The 18,687-nt window shown below is 42.5% G+C and overlaps 1 protein-coding gene across 1 annotated transcript; it reads right to left on the reverse strand.

The window, feature by feature from the left end:
• Nucleotides 1-475: 475 nt before the first annotated feature.
• On the reverse strand, nt 476-12,728 carry tuft1a (tuftelin 1a). Its single transcript, XM_080501383.1, has 12 exons — nt 12,583-12,728; nt 6,334-6,411; nt 5,394-5,495; nt 5,203-5,289; nt 4,852-4,902; nt 4,625-4,711; nt 3,759-3,869; nt 3,422-3,645; nt 3,225-3,330; nt 3,046-3,129; nt 1,959-2,053; nt 476-1,857 (listed from the first exon to the last, which is right to left on the reverse strand). Exons 1-12 carry the CDS (start codon nt 12,640-12,642, stop codon nt 1,785-1,787), a joined length of 1,158 nt encoding a protein of 385 aa, XP_080357509.1. The 5' UTR covers nt 12,643-12,728; the 3' UTR covers nt 476-1,784.
• Between the last annotated feature and the right edge of the window lie 5,959 nt (nt 12,729-18,687).

Here is an 18,687-nt window from a genome sequence, read left to right on the forward strand (position 1 = left end):
AGCAGCTTCACACTGTTCATTTTACTTTTGTTTACATTCATATCTCTGCTGTTTTTTTCTCAGTTAATTCAACAACCTGTTTGTTTTTTAAAACCTTAAATATTTGTTTTCCAGAGGCCTTCCTTGTTTTCAGGAACTGATGAATGAGTTGCTTTTTTTACTTTAATCGGGTATCTCAGTGCAATGTAACCTAACAGTATCTTAGGTCTTTAATGTGTTCTGAATGTACGTCTCTTTGCTCGGACTCATCCTCAGATGTCTGAACTGTCTGTTTCGTTTGATCTTTAAAGATTCCCAGGGAGGCATGTGATGCCGGAATAACTTCAGTTTTGGTGTCGATTACTGTGAAAGTTGACATCCAAAATAAAACTGTGACATATGGTTGAGTATCAGTGTGTCTATAGTAGTTCAAACAGTGTCCAGTAGAGGGCGCGCACACACAAACATTGACTGGGAAATGAACCAAATCAAACACTATGTTTTAATCTTCAGAGATTTATTCAGAAAACCACAAACACACAACAGATGAGGGTGTACTTCATATAAAAGCTTCTACTTGAAACAGTGACTAAGTGTTATTTTATATAAATAAATACAAAGAGGAAAGGTATTAGAAATTAAAACATCAAATCATATCCAATAATATGTACAAACAAAAGTGAGTATTTACACGACGACTGGGAACTGAAATGCTTTGCTTTCCTTCTGATTTCTCTCAGCTTCTTAAAAGTGCCACATTTTTATTGGAGGGGGGGCTTTAGGAGAAGCAAGAATTACTTAAATATATTAAAAAAGCCTCCCCCCCCAACAAAATAATCATCAGAATTTCAGTTGCAGTTAGTATTTACATGTTTAAGCTTCATACCGTTCACTTGACAAGTGAACAGAGTCGTGGGTGAGTGACAAGAGACAGAATTCAGATCATCTCAATGATTTTTACATGAGCCGTCATGTCAGTGCTGTTAGCTTCAACATATCGATGCTACATTGCTGTTAATTGATTTTGTCGCAATAAAAGTTTTGTGCAACGGTTTGGTTTCGATGCAATAAATTGAAAGCGTAAAACTCAAAGGTCAAACGAGTCGTGAGAGCAGGACGAGGAGGAAACGAGCGGACGGTCTGCGCTATCACATGTACAATATAAACTCTGTATTTATTTTCATTAATACAGGCAGTCCCATTGAGATTTGCAGTCTCGTTTACAAGGGAGACCTATTTATATGTGTGTGTTATATACAGGTGCATCTGAAAACGATGGTTCAAGCATCTTTTAGATTTGGTTGCGATAATTGTGGAAAATTAAAGGAAAACAGACTCGAGAAATATAACATTCAGTGACGAATATCCTTCATTTGTAAGCTCCATTTTGAAGAATAAAACAAACAAAAAAAAGGCTTGAAATATTTTAGTTTATGTGAAATAAATCTAAAATCAGTTTCATGGTTTTAATGAACCATTAAAAAAAAAATATTTTAGATGCACCAGTATGGACATTAAAGCTAACACACCTTTTCATTCTCCACACAGACACATGCTGATCACTTTTCTTTGAGAGTGTTTGGTTGTACTTCTTTGCTGCAGTCATGAGAGGTCACCACTGTGCCGGTGTGTGTGTGTGTGTGTGTGTGTGTGTGTGTGTGTGTGTGTGTGTGTGTGTGTGTGTGTGTGTGTGTGTGTGTGTGTGTGTGTGTGTGTGTGTGATATTTAGTAGAGCTGTTTGGTTTCAGTCTGCACGCAATGGGTTTTTTTCAGCTCTGAGCTCTGAGCGCTTCTCAACAGTAACTTCAGGACTTGATCTCGATGACTTTGATGAACGGGAGCGGTTTGCCGGACGAAGTTGACGGTTTGATTGGTTTACTGTGGAAAAGGACAGCAGGAGAAATGGAGAGATTGGGTGTTATCATAGTGGAAACAGTTAAATTGTATCGTACATGTACAGGGTTAACTGAATAACTTACCTGTAGACAATCTGGGGGTTGCGCTCTGACGACAGGTAAGAATTTGACCTTTGACCTCCGAGGAAGTAGTCCATCTGGTCGTGCATTTCTCGGTTCTGCACACACAGAAAGGTTTCAGAGGTCAGGCACAGTGATAGCAGAGGAAGAATGTGCCAATAATTAAACACGGGACAGACACAGGCTCTTTTATTCCCTGTTTTCATGGAGCAGAACAAAAAGCTTCCGTCTTCATTGTACGTGTGACATACGGGAAAATTGGAGAAGCATTTCAAGACTTATTGACAAAGTACACTTCTTCACTCACATGGTAAATAAAACGTTATGAATTGAACATATGTGTACTAAAAATGCGATTTCCTTCTATACGTTCAGACCAGCTTATAAAGAAAACACAATAAATGATGATCCTGCCTCCTGCCCTGCTGGAGCGTGGAGAACAGGCCACCACGTCTCCTCTGTGAAGTTTTACACTGAACCAACTACAAAAGACGGGAAGCTATAAAAGCTTTGTGTTCTGAATGTGAGGGAATGCATGCGGGGAAGTCTCTCAGTTCTTGGTTATTTTAAAGAACCCCACCCATCCTGGACATCATCTGTTCTCCTTTACGTCCAATGGAAGGAGATAAAGATTCTTTGTAATCTCAATGTGTATGTGTATGTATGTATATATATATATATATATATATATATACATATGAATAGAAGACTTCTATTTGAACTATTATATGTATTCATTTTACACTACAAGCTGAAGCTGATTGCACTTGTTTAATGGTTTCCCTTGTATTTCCATGTTATTCTCATCTGCATCTTTGGCTGCAATGCAGGATATTTGCAATCTGTGCAGTGGTTTCATTTCCACTGTGACCTTTGCTTGCTCATGTCGGATTTTATCTTTGAATGTTATTTCAATGTAAAGTGAGATTACCGTGTCATAACAGAAGTGAATTGAATGTTCACAGGAGATTTCTCTTGTTTCTTTACTATGAAGGATTTGTTCCCTTATTTTTTCTCAACCTTCACGTTAGGTTTATGTGAAACTCCGCTGAATGATTACTTGATGAGAAGACGGCGTGCAGCCCCTCACCTCAGCCTCCAAAAACGCCACCTTCTCCTCCAGCTCTCTGATCACGCGGTCTCGCTCTTGGATCAGCATGCGGGAGTTCTGGAGCTGAAAGTGAACAAACACGCTGAGTGAGCGGCGCTCAAACATGAGCACGGAGGCGTCGTGTTTGCTTTACGGAGACTCGCAAATGTGCGTCTCACCTGTTCAATCATGTGTCTGACTTTCCTCTGTTGGCTTTTCAGCATGTCATCCAGATGGTGGATCTTTTCTTTGAGGATAGCCACCTCCTTCTCCAACTGCTCAGCCCTGAAATTACACACCGCCCATCAGATTATCGTCACTGATTAAGAAGGAATGTTTCTTTATCGGTGTGGAGTATGTCTGAGCGCCAGCCGACCTTTGCTCCCCGCTGTGGCCCTCTTCCCTGATCCTGCCCAGTTCGCGTAGCTCATCCTCGCGGTTGCGGATGGCCTCCCTCAGGGTGGCGCTCTCCTGCTCCATCCCCCCCAGCAGCCTCTGGAGATCATCGATGCGTTTGTCCTTCCTCTCACTGGCCTCCTCCGTGACCCGCAGCTTCTCCTCCTTATCGCTCAGGTGCTCTTTAAGCCTGCTGCCTTCAGCCTGAGGAGGACAGCCAGTTCTTTCTGTTCATTCTATGACTCTCGTAAAGCTGAAATATGGTTGGAAACAGTCGAAATGATTGTTTAAAGAGTGCTTGATGTGACTCCACTCACCTGTAGCCTCTCTTTCTCCTCCAGGTGTTTCTTCTCTGCCTCCTGCAGCTGTGCGTACAGGCGCTTACTGACCTCCCTCAGCTTGGTTCTCTCCGCCTCGTCGTCTGCCTCCTGACAGACCAGACAAGCGTCGTATCAGCAAGCATGGCAGACTGATACTTTTTAAAAATGATGTAATTCAAAATGTGGTTCTCGTTTCGTTCGGGCTGCGTCGGTTTGGCTGTCATAAAGAAAACAGGCGTGTCGGCATGCGTCACTGGAGTGGTTGGTTCGCGTCCAACATCTCCCCACCCGTTTCTGCAACACTACGTCCCAGTGTGACTCACACGTTGCTAAAATTAGTTAAAAAAAACCCAAACAAAAACAATTAAGCTACCAACAATAGTGTCAGCATTGTTTTGTTGGTATAAAAGACTTGTCAAGAGTAGAATGTGCTTAACGCCTTAAAGCCCTATAAAGGGTGAAGCATCTGTGGGATGAGGGGGGCTTGAAAACAATCACACATGGAGGCAGAGGAACAGAGTGTGCTGGAACAGCATTTCCAGGCATTTTTGTATACCCAGGGGTGCTGCAAGGGTATTTACTCTCTCACTGTCATTTCAAACCCTTTTAACTCCCCGTATCACGTCTCGTTCTGACTCTTTAACCCTGCACCTCCCTTTATCTGCGCCTCTGGGAGCCGATCGCTTTACAGGCGTCAGAGGGAACGGCTTATTGTCAAGAGAAAGAGCGCTGACGGTAATCTGAGGCTATAATGTTCGCTTGAGAAATGCGAAATGCTCTTACGCACTGAAAACGCTCATGCGTACGGAGCGTATTTGCTCGACCCCGAAAGGACGTCGTCGCTCACATTCGAGGTTGCTCACCTGTCCGTCAGCTTTGGGTCCGCCTTTGGGAGCGGCCGAGGAGCTCTTCTTGAAGGGAAGGCCAACCTTCCACCCGTTTGTGTGCGGCTGGGGAGAGAAAGGGAGGAAGTCAGCAAGGGACGGGGTGAACGACGCAGACGAGAGAGGTGAAGGAAATGCCTTTAAGCACACGGGAAGGAAGGTTAACAATGGCGAGGACACAACAAAGCCGCCCGAGTGAGGCCTACCTTGGTTTTGGCTGCCATCTGCTCTCTCAGTGTCTTCAGGCAATACCTCACCTGTGAAACACAGACATCTTATCAGCTGTTGAAATATTATCAGGTTGTTTTTTTTTTTTTTAATCAACAATACATCAGCATGTGTGTTCCCAATGCAATATAACACAGGGAATTCATCGTGAGCAGAAAGAGACGAAGGCAAAAAAAAAAGTATGGCGCACGAATGTAAAAATGTAATTTACATGCACCAAACAAACAAATTCTTATGTAACCCAGGAGGCAGGGATGACAGGCTGTAGTTTTAGTGTGCGTCTGTGAATGAGTCAAACAGACAGAGCAAGACGCTTTCCAGAGACTCACCTCCTGTATCTGTGAAACCTCATCGGACAGCATCTTCAGGCTCTGTTGGTGTTTGTGCTGCTCCTGTCTGCGTGCCTCTAAATACACCTGGAGGAACATCGTGTGTAAATACCGACATAACCACAACACGCCGCAGCACACGCCTTCCTAAAAACAAATATAACAAACAACAGTGACTTGGCCACGCCCACCTTGATGACTTCCACCTGCTCCTCTGTGGATTTCACGGGTTCGGGCGTCAGAGCGGTCCTGTCGCTGGCCGGTTGCACCAACGCAAAAGCTCGTCCGATTGGCTGGAGATAAGAAAGCCGAGGAGTTAACAGTGTTGCGTGATCCCCGGTGGACGGGTGTGATACATCTCCAAACACCATAAGTAAACACGAATGTGCCTGCACATGATCCAAGAGCACTTTGATTTGTGATCAATATTGCGACACGGGATTTGGAAGAATTAGCAACATCTGTTCGTTATGAAACATCTGTCGTGATGCAATTGAAGTAATAAAAATGAAAACTAGACTATGATGAAATTTTTTTTTCTCCTGAGCCCATGATCCCTGTGTGCGTTTGAAAAGCAGCGAGTCTCTATAAAGGAGGCAGAAACATTTAGACTTAATCACTATGGAGACAAACCCTGAAACATCTGGACAGACTTGGTCAGAACCAAGTGAGAGATGTGCAGAGAAAGCTGGAGGAAGGTTATGCAACTTGGCTTCTCTGGTGGTCCCGTCGATTTAACTATGAATGTCTTCGAGGGTTGCACGTGTGGAAAACATCCAAATGATGAGTGGATAGTGGCCACGGCATATTTACGACAATAAATCTTTATCATTTTAATAGTTAGACCTGAGGTAAGCTTCTTCAGGGATCCTCAGCTTTCACAACATTCTGACTCAAATATGGACACATTTGCATTTGAAAAAAAGCATGCTTCTACTTTTTAAAAATCTAAAGAATTAAAGCCAATGTAAAAAAAAAAAACAACCAACAACAACAAATGTTTCTATTCTAAGTATCAAAGCATGAGAATTCACATTTTCCACGAAACATTCCATCCCTGTATCTCACTTTGGCTGGTTTCCGCGGTGTTACAGTCCAGCGTGTTTGTTATGAGAAGCAGGAAGTTCTTACCTTGTCTCTGTGCTGCTCTGCACTCCGAGCCGCCTGGTTCTGGTCGTGCAGAGTGAGCCGGAGTCGCCTGCACCCGTCCTGAAGAAAGGCAATGAAGCGAGGACACGATGAAGTGAAACCACAAAGAGACCGTTATGTGATGGAGAGACTGATTGAGGACTATTTTGAGGAGGAGGAGAGAGGGGGGGAAAAAAGAGGAGGAGAGACTGAGTCATACTCACGGAGTAAAACAGAGGAAGTGGGAAAAGGGGGGGTCTAAGCCAAAGAGGGAAAGACCGAGCGAGCGTGCGAGTGAGCGAGCGGTGGGAGCGTCAGAGAGAAAGTAAAAGTTTTTCACAGCTGCACAGAGACAGATTGTTTGGTTTAAATTGTGTGCTGTGGACGTCAGAGGGACTTAGGTGGAAACCCTCCAGATGCTCGCAGCCAATTGAAAGCCGTGGGTGGATTTCTGGAAGAGTGGGAGCTCAATGTAATGTCAAACAAGTCGGAACGTTTCCATGGCAACCAAAAACGTCACAGTCGCCATAAACTATCTGGCACAGTAACAATGTGAGCGGGAGGTGGAGGCAAACAATGTACACATGCGACACTTTTGAAACCAGCACTTAAACCTTTAAGAGGCATTTGTATTTTCCACTGGAGAGGAAAGGTCTGCAGTGGGACGTGTGTGTGTGTGTGTGTGTGTGTGTGTGTGTGTGTGTGTGTGTGTGTGTGTGTGTGTGTGTGTGTGTAGGGAAGTCCCTCATAAATAAAACACAGTTAGTGTGTGTCAGTATGCGGACATCGGGGAGGAGGTCAGAGACATTGCATAACTTGGTCCTCGTCCACAGAAGTTGTTGTTTTTGTTTTCCTGAGGGCAGTCACTCACTGAGTCGCCTCATGTCAACTAGGATACACGACAGCGGGCAAAGACGAAATGGCGGCCATTGTAAACAACAACAAACACGCAGACATGTGTAACCCATTAAGTTATATAACCTGGCGCACATCCACGGCAAGGTTAACTGGTTGTTTATTAGGTACAGTTTTTTTTAAATGTCTGACACAGAATGATAGAATAATGTCTGCAGGGCTGCCTGTGAGTGGACATCGACAGGTGTTTCAGGTGTTTCATCATCCAGAAGACTTGATGGACCCAAATTGTGTGAGAAAAATCACTACATTGTAGTTAAAGTGGTTTGAGGCTCGGCAAATGTTAGGTAGTTAGTAGATAAATATAGGACAAGTCAAAAGGTGTGTGTGTGTGTGTTCTTGTACAGTTGGTATAAATTACTGTTTTCTAATGTGCCTCAGTCACAGTGTGCAGTCTTTTTTTTTTTTTGGTCACGTAACATCTCTGTGTCTGTTTTGTAGCTGTGATGGTAGTTTTGACCTTCAAATGAAAAAGGAGTTCACATAAAACCTTTAGCTATGAGACCTGATGTGACTTTGAGGAACTCAGGGGGAAAAAAAGCAAACTGAAGGTTTTAACTGAGATTAGCTTAAGCTCCCTGGTTGAGTTACATCAAAACCTCGCTGGCTATTTATGGCAGAATTCTTCAGGTAAATACCAGATTGTGTTATTGTGGTGTAGTGGATAACACTCTCGCCTCATAGTGAGAATGACCCCGGAGTCCATGTTGGCCCTTCTGTGTGGAGATTTTTTGCATGTCTTTCCTGTGGCTCTGTGTGTTTTATTGTCAATGGGTTTTTGTTAGGTTTTTTTTTACTTCCAAAGTCCAAAAAAAATGCTTTTGAGGCTGATTGGTCACTATAAAAATGTGAATTGAAGACAGAGTGGTAAAGGTTTTGGTAAATGTTTTTTTTCATTCTTATATTGGATCAGAGTGAAAATCTCAAACCACATCATGTAACAGAAATAACTGAATGAGCCAAATCTGTTTTAAACTACAACTGCAATGATTTGCTGCTAAATATGAACCAAAACTATTATATTAACCACTGACTGGTAGATTTGAGAATGCTGCTTTCCTTTTGTCCTGGTCCATATTGACAGCATGTATTCGTAGTCTATGTGTCTAGTAGATCTAGTATTAGTATTAGTATTAATGACACTAAACAGAACATCCAGGTCTTTGAAAAAGGAACCATCAAAGGCGAATAAACACACAACACTAACCAAGAATTTTATTTATTCCTTTGAAGGCTAGTCAATTAAAACAACTGAAGACACAAAGATCAAGTGCCATGCCATCACATAACTTTAGAAAATTCAATGAATTGTGCTCCACGAGTCTCATGTTAAATACTATATTTTTGTGTACATTCAATCACTGTCATCAAGTTACTAAAGTCTCTTGTCTGATAAACACTGGGTTGAAACCAGGGTTGAAATAGATTAATCACCATAGAAACTACTAAAGTTTTTGGATTCGCACTGAGTGGCCATCAGAGTGAATAAAGAAACTACTGTAATACCTTCCCTCCCTCTGTAACCCTGTTGTCTGACATGCAGAATGCCAATTGATATTAGGCAGACGGGGGGGGGGGGGGGGGGGGGGGGGGGGGGGGTGAACTGCGTAATGTTACATAATACCATGATAAAGAGCGGTTATAAAAGAATAGCTGTGTTAGTAGACTACAGAGGGCCTTTAGATTAGCTGCTATCTGCTCAGGAATAACATTGATAAGGGAAAATGGAGGGAGGCTGATCTGGAAAAGACAAAGAGAAATAGAAAAATGAAAAAAAGAGCAGCAAGAACAATACAAGGCAGAGGAAATAGGCTAATGTTGTGGCGGGGTCCTATAACAACAAACAGAGCACAGAAAAATGAAAGCCAAAAAAAAACAACCTCTTATTAAACATCCTTTCTACTCAGATTTCAGACTCCTGAACGCTGTAATAAGGGCGCACCATTTAGAGGAAGAGAGGCGAGGAGGGGGTGAGAAAAGAGGAACAGTGGGAGGTTTGTTAAGAAGGAATCCATCATTATACAACTTCTCTGGCTACACACAACCAGACAAAGACCACTAATCCTCGCTCGGGCAGAAGCTATTTACTCGCGCGTCGCCCGGTCTGTATTCGTTTTTATATCTACTGACACACAGAAATGCTGCTGCCGCGTCCCACCTCCACAGACAACCTGTAATACTGGACTTCCCGGGAACACAAACAAAAGGGGACCAGTCAGATGGCGGATCACGGATGGCGATGCCGGCGTGCACACGCACACACAGCCTCGAGCGGGAAAACACTCACAAACACACAACGCAAAGTCAACACACTGCCGGTATAAAGGAGGGAACATGAACCTGAGCTTCGCACACAGCCCGGGCTGCACGACAATAGACACAAAAGATGGCGGGGACGGGGGCAGGGACACGACTGAAAGGCCATGAAGGCACTTTGTGTTTTGGTCTTTGGCACCAGGAGGCCTGAAACTCATCGAGGTTCAAGTTCCCGAGAGGCGACCTGGAACTGGGGGGGATAAGGCTTTTTAACAAGCAAGACTGGAGCTGTGACACTTTATAATTCAAGGCATGATGCACACAGCTGTAGACATGAGAACCATAAATAGTCAAACATCCTCTTGTGCCTTCGGGTCTCATTCCTGCATTCCATATAAGAAAACATTCCTCAGGTTTATGAGCCTGCACTTCATCATGAGTTAAAATCACTTTCTTGCTCTCATGCACTGTTCTTACCACACACACATACACACACACACGCTGCACAGATGTCACTCTTGTCTTGTGTCCAAATGCACCATAAAGCTAAAGGGAGAACAGGTGGAGGTGGAGCAGGTGGAGTTCAGCTGCTCAAGCTGCAGGTATTATTTCAAGTCCGTCGACGCGATGATCAAAGAATAACTCAACAAGGTCTAATCTCCACTGCAAACCTGACATGTGTCTTCTGAGCACGTACATTTGGCGTGGAGTTATTTAATAATCAAACGTTTGAAGAGATGAATTGATTTTAAACACCAACACACTGTCACATGCGTCACATAAATCCCTCCAACAACTTAACTTAATAATCTGACTGATTGTTTAAAATAAATTCATTTAAAATAGCTGAGAGTCATTGTGTTGTGCTGGGTGGAGGAAGCAAGAACCTTGAATACTTCCCTTGCAACCCTGAGAAACTCTCAAGGCCATTTTTCTCTTTTTCCTAAAATTTAACGGAATAAATGAGAAACATTTTAATCAAGTCATCCATTCAAAAAGTCATTTGTTAAAACAGTTTGATTAAGAGTGGGGTCTTTCTTTGAGAGTAAATATTGAATGGCATTCTACTGTGTTAAATTAAAGGTTAAGCATGTTGACGACAGGAGAGGAGCCAAGATGTTAAGCAAAGTGTTTGCGTTGGATTAACAATCACACGAGAGCAGGTGACGTTCAACACAAAGTCCACTAACAGATCTGAGTCAAGAAGCCGCAGCTGCTGTCAAGTCAAAAAGACCTGTCATTTTCACAATCTTCTTACCAATGATAATAATAAGAAATTAGGTTATTACGACTCTTTTGTGGTGGCGGCGTGTGAACCAGGTGTTCTCGGGTATATTAGAGTGTCTCGTCAGCAGGAACCAATATGTGGTGTTTGGCTCATTCCCAGCCTGTGAGGTCAGACTCTTCTGATTAACATCGTGACTGAAAGTGAGGGAAGACGTCGGGAATGCGCTGAACTGCTCACACAGAAAATGGGTGGGGGCAGAAGGGGGGGTGTTTGGGAGGAAAACTGTCACAATAATAACAAGGTAATCAAGCACTGAAATAATCTTTAAGTGCCCACCGTGACCTTTGTGGAGCACTTTGTTTCAAGTTCAGAGCTGCTCGTTCCTCCTGTGTTCATTTCTATTCACGTCGCCTCAGTGGGGAACAAAAAAGGCTTCTCTGTGCTACGTCAGGCACATTCCCGCTCCTCGTGTATCCCAGACATACCTCAGATAGCCAGGAAGAGTGTCCCCTCACTGTTTTGTCCCCTCCACACATTGTGCATTGTGAATAAGGCCTCGGTTGTCTCGTTGGAACCGTATCAGATAAGTAAATGAGCGTTTGTGTGCGGAGTGGAGGGGAAAGTGCTTTGGGCCACACGTTGAAGTGTGATGTGAGGTTTATGAGACAAAAGTCGAGCAAACAAAGTTTCATTTCTTGCTTCAAAGCACATTCCTCAACTTAATCACTTTATTAGGTGTGTGCTGCCCTTTGTACACTTTGACCTTTCTGCCAGCTTTACAGTTACACAACAGAAAGTGACATACAAGTCCAGACCTTTGACACAAATGTGCAAACTCTCCCTCTAATGGTTTGTTTGTTTTTTTAAATCTCTGTTTGAATATCATCTGATACAAGCTCAGCAGGGGGGCAGACATGGATCTCAGCAGGAAACCACTCAGGTGGACAGAGTGGCGTTGCTCCGCAGCCTCATAAACCCCGGGTTAACTATTTGCTTTTTCAGGCCAGGTAGATCATTAAAATCCTGACTGCCACAGAAGATGAGGCTCATCCAGTGAGTGCGACCTGAGCAGCTGCCGACGGCCCATTTACAAGCGTGTAACTAAGCAGAATCCGGAGGACGTGTGCTGTTCCAATCCTGTGGAACAAAACTTCCCACGCACAGGTGGTGCACAAACTGCACAAGCAAAAGCTTTAACAAAGTCCTGAGCTGCCTGCAGCCTGTCTGTCACAACTGCACTCATAAGCCTTCCAATGATGTGGCCACAAGTGACAATCACAGATGTTACTTCCACTAATTCTGAGCCTGCTGGTAGTTTGAGGGGGGAAGGGGGGGTTAATACTTTAAAGCCAGAGACTTATTAGTAAATACACCACTTAGAGCTGATGAAGCCACTCAGGCCTGTGAGAGAATCACACAGCAAACAAAGCATCTGATGCAGTCGACAAAGTCCCTGATGTTCTGTAATGTTGTGAACAATTCAGACCTGAGTGACCATCTGAACGATATATGTTGCAATGACATTCTCTTTTTAATTAATTTTTTTCATTGTCTGAATTTTTTTAAATAATGCTTTGACGTTTTCAGCATCCTCAATGTACTTTGTCAGTCGCTGTTCATGTTTGTTAAAGCAAAGCACATTGAATTAAAACACAAATTACGCTTGGTTAAAAAAAACAACAAAAAAACACAGCAGATCATTTGAGGGGAAAAAAAGAAATAAAAGAGAAAAAAAAGATTGAAAAAGAAGCCAGGAATAAGGACTGGTGGATGTGTTCAGCGTTGACTTCAAGCGTCATTCATTGATGACTTCATTATGTATCCACACAAGGTGATAAAGGAGAGAAACTTACCCCATATTCTTGATGTTTGATGTCTTCAAACGTGCACAGACTTCTGGTCACTCCACTCATCTCGACGCGGTTGTAACAAATATCTCAGAAAGAAAAGTAAAATAAGTTTTTTAAAGATCGCAGGATTCCGGCGGAGCTGCTGGTTGTCAGTCTGCAGCCGGTGAGTGTGTGTGTGTGACAGAGTGTGTGTGTGTGTCTATGTGTGCGTGTAACTTTTCTCACGACGTCACCGCGCGCGAGGCCCCGCCCACCAGCGCACAGACCAAATAGGGAAGTAGCAGTGCGCTCAAACGTTGACAAACATCTCCCTGAAACGTCCTGAAATTTCAACATTGATCTCTCCTGACCGGGACAGAAAACAGCCCCCACTTGCCCCCTCCCAACTTCTATTATTGCCCCACGGAGGGCTGACCACTAAATGCTGCCCCCTCAGGGCAAACAGCTCACATCACCAATAAATTAATCATTGAGGGGATTTAACTCCTGACTGAGCTTGTCCTAAAATTACAAGGCAATGGAAACCAGAGGATTAGATAGATAGATAGATAGATAGATAGATAGATAGATAGATAGATATAGATTTATGTGTGGATGATATATATATATACAGTATATATAATAATGCTGCATTAATCTTCTTTCTGCATCCATCCATCCACAAATGAACAAAATATTAACTATCTAAAAGTGAAATTATAACATTATAATGTGTTTCACGCGTCCATTAGATACTTCATCAGCCACAGTGAACAATGAGCGACTTGTGTCAAAGTTGTTTTTATCATTGAGGGTTAGGACAGACTTTCCAGTTCAGTCTGTACTTAAAACAATATTATCACACGAGAACAACCTTGTAACTTTGGCTAAAATACGTGACTTCCCGCTCAGAACAGAGATTTATTACTGACAAAACCTGCTGGTAAACGACAGCAGCAGTGTGATGAGTTAATGGGAATAGTTAAGAAACAAAACAACTCAGAAAAAGTAGAAGCCTTCACTTTAAAGTACATGTTTTCACGGGGAAACATGTTTAATGTTGTGCTTTAGAATAAAGTTTGCAGGGAGATATCAAGTGTGTGTGCAGATGTCAGTGAGTGGCCCAAGGTCAGACCGAGAGGAAGAGCTGACCCTGCACAGCGCCGCTCTGCTGACATGCAGCTGACCACAGCCGATCCAGGACGCCACAGACGTCAAATTGGATAAAGACACTAACAGCATTAATGAGAAGCAAAGAGCTCACAGTGGCAAACAAGGGAGCACACTAAGTGAATTTAAAAACGCCACAGTCGGGGACAGGAGATAACGTCGTCGAGGAAATTCAGCATTAACTCAAGTCTTAATCAAATCACTAAATAAGAATGTTGAATTGTCTCATCGCGGCCTCGTCATGAAGCGTGAAGAGACTCCTCCACAATAACACACCTACATAGTATCACAGGTCCTGACGTCTCCCCAACCAGAGAAATAATTATGTGTTTACATCACTCATCTGATCACACCCCGACACAGACTGATCCAGAGACGAGACGCCAGAAGCCATGTTTACACACATCCATGTCTGAGGCTTAGCGTATGGAGTGAGTAAGAGCCGTGACATTCATGTGCTCAGTGGCGTTTTCAACGTGAAAATCCAATCATGCAAATGCATGTAGAGGCAAACTAACTCAGTCTGCATGTCAGTCAATGCAAAGTCCCGGGAAGGAATAAAGATAACAACTAAACACCAGGAACAAGTTCATCACGTGGGAAAAACAAATAAAGACAACCACGCACACATAATATTATGACTGTGGAAGGAAAATCTGTTTAAAGTTTAATGTTCTTATGGAAACAAAAATCTAGTCCACAATAGTCATATTTGAAGGAAAACACAAGATTTAAGTGTGTGTTATGTTAAAGTTACCTTAAAGATGACATAAGGGAAGAATGGAGCAGAGGCTGGGTTTATGGTAAGTCTGCAGAATGTTAATGTAAAACTCGATGTATCGTTTTCAAAAGTCACAAAAGCACATAAAGTTCTATTAGTTGTGTGTTTAGGGTATTCGTCCCACTTGAGGGGTAAAGCTGGAGCTTCTCTGAGGGAATTCACTTGTTTTTTGGAGTCAAAGATATCAAAAATGGAGACTTCAGTTTACTCGTAATAGATCGGGTTGAAATTACAATAAATCTGCACAGAATAATGTCAGTGAATGTAATGTGCAGGGTTAGAGGGAGAAAAGGGTTGATTTTTATCTCTCAGCAAGCCTGTAAGTTTGATTGAGGTCTTTAAAAACTACCTGGTCACCATTTTTTATTTTAGTTTTCCTTAGATTTTATGTTCATATTAAATCTCAAGGGAGCTTAGATATTACAAGTGAAGTTTACAAAGATTACTTGTAGAACAGAAGGACATTTTACCGAATCAGGATTACATGTGGTAACTATTGGTCAAAGGTTAAAGGTGCAAGCAGGTGACAAAGATGAATTGTTTGTGAGTTCATGGAGTAACAATGTTTTCTGGAAAACTATGATGACACACCTGCGATAGTGACATCTTCTGATTTGGGAAGTGGATATGACAGAGATCAGTTGGTTTGCCTCCCTCGTCACTCCTCTATTATTTTTATCATGGGACATTGTGACAGTCCATCCTCACAAATTGTGTAATTTTACTACAGTGACGTTAGATATACCAAAACAACAGACAGGTCATTCATCTACCAAAAAAAAAAAAAACAATATCTGAGAGTAATACTTTGTAAAATAAGCTTTTTTAAAAATTATATCAAAAAAAAAATGTCTACCTGGCTCATATTCTCGTTGATGTGAATGAAACTTGTTTGTATATCATTGGTACACTTTTTCATTGTTTTGATTTGTGAACTATTTATAGAACTCACGTATTAAAAGTGTGGGTATTCCATCAACAGACTATTATTATTTAAATTTCTAAGACATTTTAATTGCGGCGGAGCCATTGAGAAAACGTGAGTCATTGTCTCTGTGCAACTCGATTTACTACGTTCAACCTGGAGGGACTTGTATTCCTACATGTGCAACTTGTGGAGGCAGATGGAAATATTTTTACTATCGTGTGGAATGGCAAACACACCATGGTTTCAAAACCGGTCACGCCCGTCTCTTGGCGAATCGACTTTCAGGTTTAGAGTTATGCTGGAAAGCTGGAATTATATGGAAACCCAATCCCACCCAAGGAAAGTATGCGCCCGTGCATTTTTCAGCCTTTCAAAACAGATGTACAGGTTTGGTTTCACTGAGGTGCAGCATCATCATCATCACGGACAACAGGGTGTGAATCCATGCCGACACGTTTGTTCCCAATAATCTCTCCAAAGCTGAATTCCCGGTGAAACGGAGCGGGAAAAAGAGCCCTTTCACATCTTTTGTAGATCAATCACACAATAGCACCGTGGGAGGTTGTCGTTAAAAAAAAAAAAAAAGACAATCAGCCAGGACTTTGAAACGGTGCCTCACACGCTCAGAACTGTGTAACACTCTATCCGTTTGTTGTGTGCCAATGTACCCATTAGGATGTAAACACATAAATAACCTGAGGAGCCCCTTCAGTGTTCTGGCTTTCATCTCTCTTGAGAAAAGCAGCAAAAACAATTACCTGAAGTCATAAAGAAATGTGTTTTGTTTTGTGGGTTTTTTTGTGGAAGAATAAGGGAAATAAAAATCCAAGTGTGATTAAGAGATTCAGTTGTTATTGGAGGAGCGGGATCAAAACCTGTAGCTGTTTAAAGTGGGGATCGGCTGCTTGTTAGTCAGAGCGAGGTTTGTACTTCTGCACGAGTTTCTTTGAACCTGCTTTTTGTGCAATTCTTGGCTGAGCTCACACATTCCTGACATGCTTCACCCTGCGGTGATCCGGACACCAACAAACCGGCACCAAACCGACTCTGCCAGCCGAGAGGCAATAAACAAATCCATTCACCCATCCATCTATCCATTCTGCTTTATCCAACTCTTAAGGGGCGCCGTTCTCAGCGGAGTATGTTCAGAAGGTGGGGAACTACTGGTGGACAAAGCTTGTGGTCATTTTTGATATTTTTAAATTAGATCAAGGAAGATTGTTCAATAGAATTCCGTCATGCCGAGCCACACAGTGTCTTGTGCCTAAAAAGACCTGGTTTTACAATGGGGATGGCGAGTTTGCATGTTCCACCTGTGTGTGTTTCCACCGTCTCTTCCCTAATAACAGGTTCCTCATATTAAGTGTTCTGAGTGGATGATTTTCACTCCTCAAATGTAAATCCTTCGGTTTGGAAAATCAACCCTCGGAAGCGGCTGAAAGCTTCTAAAAGTTCTGCTTGTAAGTTTTATTCAAACCCGTCAGCCTTCAATACAACCCCCCCCCCCCCCCCCCCGCTGTGTCGGATCTTGATGTGATGACCACTTTACCATCGTGGATTACCTGCGCAGAGTCTTTGTGACACGCCACACGGAGATACAAGGCAAGGAATGAAGCTAAAACCACAAATTAATCTGTTGTCATCAAAACCTGATGTGAAGATGAGTTTACTGGGGCACAAGATAAAGCTTAAAACTAAAAAGAGTTACTATCATCCCTCCCAATTCGTGTAAACACAATAATGACGGGGATGAATGCAACTGCTCACGAAGCACGTACACTGGCCTCGCCTATAAACACTTCAGCCCGACCTGATTGTGCCGCGCTCTGTGCTTATCACTGATGTGATCAATGAAAAACAGTCCTAAACCAACAGATAAGGAGGGGAAGAATAACAGAGGGACTCATGTGGGTCATCTACAACAAGCTCTGTATTTATATTCCTACTTTTGATGTTTTTTCACACTGCCTCAGGAAGGCCTCTGCGACAATGAATCGCAGCTCACAGTCATGTGTGAATCTCTGGTTTCTCGCTGGTCCTGAGATTTGTTTTTACTTCTGGTTGGCCTCATGTTGATGTTTTGGCAAAAAGCAAAACACAGATTTCTAATCAGTGTTTGTTCATGTGACGTACATTCCATACTGCACACAATCACGGGAGAAAAACGGAGTTGTCAAAAAACACTAAAATGAAGAAAGCAAGTTTTGTAGCTATCAGGTATGTGGTCTGCTTTGGTCTCGCCACAATAAATGTTGGCATGGTGAAAAAGATTCATTAGTGATCAATCATTTCAGCAGTAATTGGAGCTATTTTGCATGTGAAACAGCTGAACTCAATGCTGCTCCTCCGTGCAGCCAAATACTTTGAAATTGCAGCTTCAACTGTCACGAGGCAGGAACCTGTCGTCTGAAGTGACGCTTTTCAATGATCTACTATCAGTGAGACAACGCCGAGAGCAAAGCTGAACCTAAAAACATCAGAGTTTGATCACTACAAGAGCTTAAAGACCGATTTATTAAAAAAAACAAAACAAAAAAAAAACAACCTAAAGCATACTGAATCAAATTCGACCAGCCACTTTTGCACTTTGACTTATCCAAAACATTTGCCAACTTCCTCCTGTAGGTCTCAATTCCAATGAAGTTGCTTCACCTCCTGAGAAATTCACCAACACACGGCTATAAACTTCCTTGTTGTGGGTCAACCCAGACAGAGCAGACACTGCGGCGTGCAGCAGACAACATTTATGTACAATTTGACATCTAAAACATGCAGGCCTTGCGGCGTCTTACTCATCAGGAGCAGCCTGATTCCCATAACCAACAATACGCCTGAAGCTCAACCTTTTTCCACAGAACAACCTTCGTCTCTTCTTTCCAAATTTCTTCTTAATGGCTTTTGGTAAAAAAAAAAAAAAAAAAAAGAAGGCAAGGGAGCTTTATTCAAACAGCATATTTCAACATTAATGCATTTGGAGTATTTTACGTTAACAGACGGATGAGACGGAGAGAGGAAAGACAATACAGTGAAATAAAAATAAATACGTTACAGATAGACAGACAGGTCTTCGATCTCGTTTCAAAGATGTCAGAGTTGTTTAAGCGATAATAAGATGTCTTGATTGCTTTAATATGGCGGCTCAGCCTCAGGTCAGAATCCATGTTTTCATTAGACCCAATGCTGGACCAGATCATTCATGTGGTATGCAGAGTCCACATTTTGGAGAAAACAGCCATTTGATGTCTTTAGT

Source organism: Blennius ocellaris, assembly GCF_963422515.1.
Source record: "Blennius ocellaris genome assembly, chromosome: 8".
Lineage (NCBI taxonomy): Eukaryota > Metazoa > Chordata > Actinopteri > Blenniiformes > Blenniidae > Blennius > Blennius ocellaris.

Coding starts and splice junctions, on each gene's coding strand:
- tuft1a (XM_080501383.1), bottom strand. CDS start 12,642: ATGAGTGGAGTGACCAGAAGTCTGTGCACGTTTGAAGACATCAAACAT. Junction 2,054..3,045: donor TGGCGTTTTTGGAGGCTGAG/GTGAGGGGCTGC, acceptor CTGTGTGTGCAG/AACCGAGAAATGCACGACCA. Junction 1,858..1,958: donor AACCCCCAGATTGTCTACAG/GTAAGTTATTCA, acceptor CCTTTTCCACAG/TAAACCAATCAAACCGTCAA.